Source organism: Penaeus monodon, chromosome 18 (assembly GCF_015228065.2).
Source record: "Penaeus monodon isolate SGIC_2016 chromosome 18, NSTDA_Pmon_1, whole genome shotgun sequence".
Taxonomy (NCBI): Eukaryota; Metazoa; Arthropoda; class Malacostraca; order Decapoda; family Penaeidae; genus Penaeus; species Penaeus monodon.
In genome coordinates, this window is record NC_051403.1 from 44,592,872 (window position 1) to 44,602,871 (window position 10,000).

Here is a 10,000-nt window from a genome sequence, read left to right on the forward strand (position 1 = left end):
CACATAAAACATAAAAATAAAAAGATATAAATAAAAAAAAATATATATAAACATAAAAAAATAAATAAAAAATCTTTCCCTCCCACAGCATAGACGAAGTAACTGACTTCGACTTCGAGACGATGTCAGGCCAACCCTTCCACTATTACTGCAACGGCGCCGCAGTGACAGAGGTGGAGGTGGACTGTCTCACCGGCGGCCACACGGTACGCCAGGGTCCCCCGTGTTGCGCGCGCGCGCGCGCGCGTGTGTGTGTGTGTGTGTGTGTGTGTGTGTGTGTGTGTGTGTGTGTGTGTGTGTGTGTGTGTGTGTGTGTGTGTGTGTGTGTGTGTCGTGTGTGTGCGTCCTGCTCGTGAAGATGGTCTGGTATTTGGTATTTCGTATGTGCCTGTTGTATCTGGTATTACGGTGGTTATTTGTGGTATTTCGTATGTGTGGTGTATCTCTCTGGTACATCTGGTATCAATATATATATGGTATATGGTGTGTATGGTGAATATATCTGGTATATTTGGTATTCCTGGTATACGATTTTTTTTTCTTATTTTGAATTTTCTTTCATTTCGTGATTCTTATTTACCTTTTTTAGTCTCTGATAATTAAGTATTATAAAATACTGTTATTTTCGAAAAAGGGGCAATCCACATACACACACACACACACACACACACACACACACACACACACACACACACACACACACACACACACACACACACACACACACACACACACACACACACACACACACACACACACACATATGCACACACACACACACACACACACACAAATCTATAAATATATATATATATATATAGATAGAGAGATAGATAGATAAATAGATAGATATAGATATAGACATAGCTATACCAAAGAAAAAAAAATAAATACGTAACTTAATCAACCCCCCCCAAAAAAAAAACATCCCCCCCAAAAAAAACGACCAGCCCCCCCCTCAAAAAAAAGCCAAAAATTATACTAACAAAACACGTAACCCCCCCCCCCCCCCACACACACACACACCTATTTCCAGATCCTGAGAACAGACATAGTGATGGACGTGGGCCAGTCTCTGAACCCCGCCATCGACATAGGGCAGGTGGAAGGTGCCTTCATACAGGGTGTTGGCCTCGTCACCTTGGAGGAACTGAGGTATTCTCCTGAAGGCTCGCTACTCGTTCGGGGCCCCGGCGCCTATAAGATACCAGGTGAGTCTACGTGGGGGAATTGGTGGGGTTTGTGGTGGGGACATGGTGGTGGGGGTGGTGGTGGGGGTGGTGGTGGGGAAATGGTGGTGGGGGTGGTGGTGGTGGGGGTGGTGGTGGTGTTATTATTTTATCATTATTATTGTTGCTGTTATGGCTGTTTTATTATTATGACTGTTATCATTGATGGTATATTTGTTGTTATTATTGTTATTATTGTTAATATTATTTTTATTATTGTTATTATTATTGATATTATTTTTATTATCGTTATCATTATTAATATTATTTTTATTATCGTTATTATTTTTAATATTATTTTTATTATTGTTATTATTATTAATATTATTCTTATTATTGTTATTATTATTAATATTATTTTTATTATTGTTATTATTATCATTATTATTATTATCCCTCCCTCCCTCCCTCTCCCTCCCTCCTTCCTCCCCTCTCCCTTCCTCCCTCCCTCCCTCCCCCCTCTCCCCTTCCTTCCCTCCCTCCCTCCCCCTTCTCCCCCTCCTTCCCTCTCCCCTCTCCCCCTTCCTTCCCTCCCTCGCCATCAATAAACCCGTATTTATTCCTCGTCTGCAGGTTTCCAGGACATCCCGTGTGAATTCCACGTGTCCCTGCTAAAGAATGCACCCAATCCTCTTGCCATATTCTCTTCGAAGGTGAGTCCTCTACGTAAGCTGGTATGGATATTAAGTCTTTAAAGTACGTATTGAATTGCGAGTTCATGTTGATTGATATTCATAAAACTTTCCTTTTTTTTTGAAAGTCAAAAAAGAAGAGATTTTTTTTTTGTTTTTTCAAGTATTACCAAAGCAGCATTCTCTTCAAGGAAAATGGTATTCTTTCACCTGTTTTTTTTCCAATTCTTTCTTTTACGTTGTTTCGCATAACGAATATAAATTCGCTGCGAAATAAACTACACAATTAGGCCCAAGAGATAAAGTTACAACGAACTAAAAAAAAAAAAAAAAAAGTACAGAAAAGCACAAAAAAACAAGAAGAAAAAAGTACATCAACTAAAAAAAGTACAGAAAAGTACAAAAAAAAAAACAAGAAGAAAGTACATCGACTAGAAAAATACAGAAAAGCACAAAAACAACAAGAAAAGTACATCAACCAAAACAAAAGTACAGAAAAGTAAAAAAACAAAAGTACATCTGCCATTTCCTCTTTCCTGGCCTGTTCCCAGGGCGTAGGCCGTCGAGGGCGTCGGTCTCGCTCCGTTAGGCCAAAGAGACAAAGTTTGAGCGAAGCAGAAAAAGAAAACAAAGAAAACAAAAACAAAAAGAAAAGAAAAAGAGAAAAAGAAAATGCATTATCCACTCTCCCATCTGTTCCCAGGGCGTGGCGAAAGAGGAGAGAAAGAAAGAAACAAAAAACGAAAGAGAAAAGAAACGAAAAGAAAAGAAAGAAAAGAGAAAACCCCTCATTCGCTTCCCATCTGTTCCCAGGGCGTGGGCGAGCCCCCCTTGCTGCTGGCGACGTCGATCCCCGCCCCGTTAGGCCAGAGAGACAAAGTTAGAGCGAAGCAGAAAAATAGACAAATAAAAAGAAAGAAAACAAAAAAACGAAAGAGAAAAGAAAAGAAAAGAGAAAACCCCTCATCCGTTTCCCATCTGTTCCCAGGGCGTGGGCGAGCCCCCCTTGCTGCTGGCGACGTCGGTCTTCCAAGCTATCAAGGACGCCGTGGGAGCCGCCCGAGTGGCCCAGGGCCTCGGGCGCGTCTTCCGCCTCGATTCGCCTGCCACGGCAGAGCGCATCCGCGTCGCTTGCCAGGGCCCGTTGCTCCGGAAGGTGAGGTGGGGGGGTGGTAGGGGGTGGGGGAGGGTTGGTGGGGGTTGATGGCGGTGGGGGTGGTGGAGGTAGGGGGTGGTGGTGGGTGGTTGATGGGGGTGGGGGTGGTGGGGGGTGGAGGTGGGGTGCTGGGGGTGGTGGTTGGTGGGGGGGGGGAGATGGGACTGAGGGCTGGGGTTAGTTAATTAATGAGGATATAAAGGCTTTCTTTTCTACAAGAGGGGCCTGTGGTAAGCAAGGATACGTTTTTTTTTATTGTTTATTTATTCATTTATCTGATTATAATAATAATAATAATAATAATAATAATAATGATAATAATTATAATAATAATCGAAAGTAGGAATTTATATAGATTTAACGAGATTTTTTTTTTTTTTTTTTTTTTTTAATATATATTTACGTTCGTTTTCCCGTCAGATTCCTCCAGCAGAACTCGGGTCCAAGAAACCGTGGTCAGTAACAGTGTAAAAAACTTAGAATTTGAAGAAGTTTGCTTTATGGTCATTGTTAAAATTGTATTTCTGTGCTAGGCTTTATTTTTTTTCTTCTTCTTCTTCTTCTTCTTCTTTTTTCTTCTTCTTTTTCTTTTTCTTTTTCTTTTTCTTTTTTTTTCTTATTATTATTATTCCTCTTCTTTTCTTTTTCTTTTTTTTCTTCTTCTTCTTCTTCTTCTTCTTCTTCTTCTTCTTCTTCTTCTTCTTCTTCTTCTTCCTCTGCATCTTCTTCTTCTTTTCCTTTTTTTGTTTGTGTGTTATTTACATTTCTGTTGACACGTGATTTTTAAATAGAATAAAGACAGATGTTTTGTGTTCCTTTTTTTTTTTTTAAATAGATGTTGTTTCAAAACTTGCTTCTAAATGCATTTGACTGATTTAGAATATTCTTTTGTGACCTGATTTGCCTACCTATTAATGTAAGTCCTTTTTTTTAAAACTATCTTCAATACCTTCATATTCTTAAAACAATAAAAAAAGTCCATATTATTTTATGCTTAATAACTGAAAATTGTTTCCTGAAATAGCTCCTTTTAAAATTTCGGGAACAATTTTAGCTGTACAAGTTTACTTCATGTTTGAATTTAGATTTAGACTTGGTTTGAAAGCATAATAATTTTCTCCTGTTTTTCTCTGAATGAATTTAATTGTATTTGTCTAATAAGCTTTCCTAATAAAACGTTTTGTATGTAACACGTCTTATATCGATTATCCCTAGCAATTTAATACACAAAGAGGGATTGATAGACATGAACATAAATGGTATGTGGGAAAGTATTTGCTACTCTAAAAGTGCAAATTAGAATAGAGGGAGAGGGAGAGGGAGAGGGAGAGGGAGAGGGAGAGGGAGAGAGAGAGAGAGAGAGAGAGAGAGAGGAGAGGGAGAGGGAGAGAGAGAGGGAGAGGGAGAGAGAGGAGAGGGGAGAGAGAGGAGAAGGGAGAGGGAGAGAGAGAAGGGAGGAGAGGAGAAGAGAGGAGAGAGAGAGAGGGAGAGAGAGAGAGAGAGAGAGGGAGAGAGAGAGAGGAGCAGGGAGAGGAGAGATGGGATAGAAGAGGAGGAGAGAGAGGAGAGAGAGGAGATGAAGGAGAGATGGATAGGAGAGTAACGAGGAAGAGAGAGAGAGAAGAGAGAGAGAGAAGAAGAGAAGAGAGAGGACGAAGCAATGAATGAGAGATGGAGGAGTTGAGATAAAGTTTATATACAGAACAGTGTACATGCAAAAATCCAGGACAAGACACTATATCATCTAATCAAACTGGCTATGCTTCTAGTTTTGTAGAGGACTGTCAGTCAGGCATATTTTATACATGGCTGAATGGTTGTGCCATTGTGGTTATTGTGGTTATATTATTCACATCTAGTTGAAAAGAAAAAAAAGAAAGAAAGAAATATATATATATACATATATAATCATATCAAGGACAAGACCAGTGTCTATAATAAAATTAATGTAATCAACTAGTGCTGGTCTCCGACAGTGTTGTTTGATCGATAGGAAGCCGTTTTCGAGCAAACAAAGCAAGTAATGTGTAACTTATGCGTCTTGCACATTTTGCAATGATATGAGATTGCCTTTGCCTACAGAACTACATTCTGTACAAAATGCATGGTGTACTGATATCCTATGGTGGCCTGGCTAGTGTAATCTGCTCTCTCCATGACAGATATAGACTTTATATGTTTTATCTATATCAGATGTCTCTGCAATACTTTCATAATGCCAGATAGTATCATGTCCATTTTTCTTCAGTTTTTTTGGTGGTCTATATGAGAGATAATGATACTGCATGGTATGGTTCTTCATAGGAGTGCTATTTTTGCTAAATGATCCACCTTCTCACATATGAGAGGGTATCCAGTACAGTGACACTTGTATATCCCTGCTCTAATAGGCTAGAATTTGGTGTATGATATTCCTAGTTACCGTGTTTCCTGGACTAAATGCAGTAAGTCTATTGAGTGCACCTTAGCTGTCAGAGAAGACAGCTAGGTGTTGCTGCTGTTCACTACCTTTTTTGATAGCTACTGACTTGGCATCAGTTGTGCTTGCCCAGATGGAAATTCGTACACTTTCCGTCAGGAATTAATACTGCAATCCCAGCTGCTCCATGAGGATCAGTAGAGGCATCACAGTAAATTGCAAGTGGGGGAGGAGGGGTGTACCATAACGGGGATGGAGAATTTTAGCTATATATTTCAGGTAACGGCCTTTTAATTCTGTTCTTGAAGTCATGGATTTAGGCCCTGTTAATTATGTCAATATGAACATAAACATGTGATCTATGCCGTGGTGTAGTAAGTGTTACTTCTGGGATGTTACTAGCATCATTGTTCCACACATTGAAGCTGAGAATAATTTGGGCAGTTTTGGCCTTCCATTCTAGGTCTGACTGTATCAGATTGGAGTATCGAGGGCACCAGGCATGCCAAACTCTGTAATTCATCTCACTGGACAAAGCGAGGGAAATTTGTGGTCTGGATTGAAGCTGCAGAAGTCTGATTCTGGGTACGGTGTTGACCTGGGTGACTCTTTTGCTCTTCTCAAAGATAGATAATCCTTTATTCAGAGCAGAAGCTTACCCTTAACTACCAGAACTGTTAATGCATGGAGGATTATAGTAGGAGAGGCTATGTAGAATGCTCCCTTGAAGTAAGAAGACTGTGCATTACTTCCATTTAGGTACTGGCTAAACACATTTGTTCCTTTCCCTTTTTGGAAACCAAAGGGTGATGGAAGAATTTGATCTTTGATCCGGTGGAGCAGACGAGTGAGAATTCTTTCACAGGTTTTAGAGAGACAGGATGTCAGAGAAATTGATGTAAATTCATCAGGGTATCTTTGTTTTGGGCTGGGAATAATGTTAGCTTGTTTCCAGGCAGTGGGCAAGATGCCTGAAGTATATGTTAATTGAACAGATCAAGAAGAGGATTTCTTCCCTTTACATGAACCTTTGCAAGGAGTTGTATGATGTAAGTGATTCCATCATTCCAAGGTGTAGTGGATTTGCTAGTCTTAATGGATACAAGAAGTTAGAGAGTGAAAGAGAGAGAGAGAGAGAGAGAGAGAGAGAGAGAGAGAGAGAGAGAGAGAGAGAGAGAGAGAGAGAGAGAGAGAGAGGTGTGTGTATATGACATGTTTCCATATTACATCATCAGAATCATATAAATTAATGTCACCTTACTGACTGAATATTCAAACGTAAACTATATTGTGAATTATAAACTCAAATTTTCTATATATGTTGCAATGAATCAAGGTGAAAAAAATTATAAAAAGCATTCATAAACAACACAATATTGATTTAAAATTGCTTCCTGTGATGCAGAATCAAACCATGCAATTTGTTTTGCAATGAGTAAATGCCCAAGTAACAGATAATACACATAGAATCAGCAAATACCCAATGAACAGAAATTGAAGATTCTGAATTCTACCTTCCCTTGGTGTAATCAAAGTGTCTGCATCTGGCAGTCCTAACCCGCTTGCCTCAATCTGACACAAACTAAACTAGAAAAATCTCATTCCATTTCAAACCAATTCAAGAACGTGGACGGCATATGGAATTATTTCCCAAGCTATAGCCTGTTCTCAGTTTTATAAAGATATGAAAGTATTCATTACCCAATACAGCACAACCAAACCTGAAAAGTGATTTAATGATGCTGTATTTTCAGCAAAAAGCCCTAATTTTGTAAAAGATACAAATATCTCTTTTAACAGAAATATAACTATTGATGTTGAAAGAAGAAATAAGATAAATTAGTAAAAATAAATGTACTCAGGTTATTTACCATCTTCAACATGTACTTCTAAGAGGAAAGAATCTACAGAGATATTTATTTCATGTATCATATATTCAATCTCTGCTTTCCAGAAGGGGAAAGTCATTGGTCATTACAAAAGCCTTGTCTTCAGTTTTCTCCTAAGTGCATTTTCAGTAACATAAACATAGTATAAAGAGTTGCCAACTAGCACAAATAGCAGAATATGGAATAAAACTATTTTGCAATAGAGAATACCGAAGTGTGAAAAAAAAAATTATGTGTTGGATGAACCTACCTTTGGGTGGCAAACGATTATGAATAAAAGGCTGTTTTATATTATGTTTCTAAGTTACTTCTATTGAGTTCTTCTTACTTCTATTGAGTTCTTCTGTTTTGAAGTTCATAACCTGATGCTTTGTCAGAAACCAAGACTTGGTCAAATGTTTCTAGTAATACTCATAGTTTAGGAAAGGAAAAAAAAAAACCCAGCAAATATCATTGTGCTGTATATTATCTCATAGAAATACATAAATTAACGTCATAAAAATACACAAGTTGTTTCCTATCATATCTCATTATTGATTATCAATAATGCCTGTCATAGGCAAATGGTAAAAAAGTAATACATTATAATCTACAATTTTAAATACAAATGTATTACAATGTGGTGGTGACAAATAAAAATGGAATGTAACAGCAAATTGTCATTTGATTGTCCTTCATCAAAATTACATGAATAGTTTACATTAAAATCTTTTTAACAATGTAGATCTTTTACCCCAAATAACTCAAACATTTTAAAACATGTTAATACACAATGAAAAATGCTCAACTGAATTCCTCTGAGCAAGTTAAAAGTGTATTGAAATAAAAGCCATATCAATACGGAATCAGCTTTCTGATTTTTTCCTTTTTGCTCACCCTAAAAAAGGTATATAAAGATTTTGTAGATATTTCATCTACAAATACTCTTTCTTTTTCAAACAATTTTGAAAGTAATATTACAAAGTATAAATCAAATGAGAAAACTGGTAGATAATTTTGATAACTTTCATAATACAATCTTTTCACAAACTCACTACAACTAGAATCTAATTAACAATCATATTAAAGAGAAAAGCCAAACTAGATGGATCTTACCACACAACACAGGACTAACTCCCAAACATTTCCACACCAAAAAAGAAAATAAAAAAGAAAACTGGACGATAACAGAATGCTGATCCAGATATGGCCTATAATGAGTATATTGTTAAGTTGGAGGTTACATGGACAAGTTTACAAGTTTCAAGATCAATCAAATTACCCAAAGCCTTTTGAATTACAGACCAACTTTTGGCGTCACGGAAACAAATGGGAAAAAAATCTCACAGATCTGGGAATGATCTACTGCAAGCTATTCTAATATATGCGTGAAAGACTTCATAGCACAATCCTGGAGGGTGAATGGCTGATATGCAAAGACTGGCTTACATAGAATAGGTTCTGCTATTGTCATTCAACATAATACAGGATGCTGCATCAAAGGCATAATCATAGTATTTATTGTCTGACACTCTTAAAGCCTATATAACAATAGCACAAGAAGCAGGTGGTATCATATACTGTCAAACCTGCATCTCACTAATATATATGGATTTCATACATAAACAAACAAACAAAATTGTTAGAGAAATGGAAGTTTTCTTTTCATAACATGCCTCTTATGCAATTCATGGATGTGCATTTCGAAGCATATACATTTATGGAAGAGGAAAATAATGAGACAAAAAGATAAAGATACATATAATGGTTAAAAGAAACATGAATATGCTTCTGAGCAAGTAATTTGCAATCAAAATCTCTCTCAAAAATCTGAACTAAAATACAAAAATTTAGTCTTGCACATAATAATCAAAATGCATCCTTCAGAAACAAAAAACGTTTCTTAAAATCAATGGATCGAAATGACTCAATATAGGTAGAATACGTTAGGCAGGATTTGTTTCACTCTATCACAATTATAAGGTGTCAAGCATAAAGTCCTTCCAGGGTGGATTTCAAATATGATGTACGCTAGAGGTTCACCAGCTGATCTTAAGCGGTATGCCGTAATTTCAACCAAATAACAATGGGCAAAATTTTGGTAAAGTTAGGTGAGAATGGGCGTTCATAAGTGTGCAGTGTTTTGCACCTGGGTGGTTTACTGGCCTGTGGGAGGGCGTGCATGAGGTAACCTTTGACTGGGACACAGATGCACAATGTGAAGAGGCTTCATCTGTTATCTATACCTTTTCACCGAGACGTGATAGCACGTCAACTGTTGCTAATGGATTAAAACCAATGTTAAAGACAAGACAATACATACCACATTTGTAAGCATCTCATACAACTGTGCAAACAGAGAACTTGGCCTGTATTAAGGTCTGTCCACACAAGCGGGCATGACTGGTGGGCACATGGCCGGGCACAAGCAGAGATGACATCATGGGACGGAAAACTATTTGGCAAGCAAGTAGTTTCCCTGTTGTATCCCCCCTGTGATGTCGCTGCCTGCCCATGTGTCTGCTGATCATGCCCACTCATGTGGACAGGCTTTTAGATGACAACACAGCCATTTGCTGAAAGACTTATGCCAGCCACTTGACTTGCTTCACTTTATGCTAATCTCATGGCTGTGCATGACTCTGGAGGGTTAGTTTGCACACAAAATCGCCGGCAAAACATGCTTGGATTCCACC

The 10,000-nt window shown here is 38.0% G+C and overlaps 1 protein-coding gene across 1 annotated transcript in view; it reads left to right on the forward strand.

Annotated features, from left to right (window-relative positions):
• Positions 1–3,614, forward strand: part of LOC119584798 (xanthine dehydrogenase/oxidase-like) — a 31,022-nt gene extending 27,408 nt beyond the window's left edge. The window contains exons 24-28 of the mRNA XM_037933442.1: positions 89–206; positions 1,037–1,211; positions 1,803–1,882; positions 2,850–3,017; positions 3,438–3,614. Of these exons, the coding sequence (XP_037789370.1) occupies positions 89–206; positions 1,037–1,211; positions 1,803–1,882; positions 2,850–3,017; positions 3,438–3,488 (592 nt within the window). The 3' untranslated portion in view covers positions 3,489–3,614. The remainder of the gene's footprint in view (positions 1–88; positions 207–1,036; positions 1,212–1,802; positions 1,883–2,849; positions 3,018–3,437) is intronic.
• Positions 3,615–10,000: the final 6,386 nt, after the last annotated feature.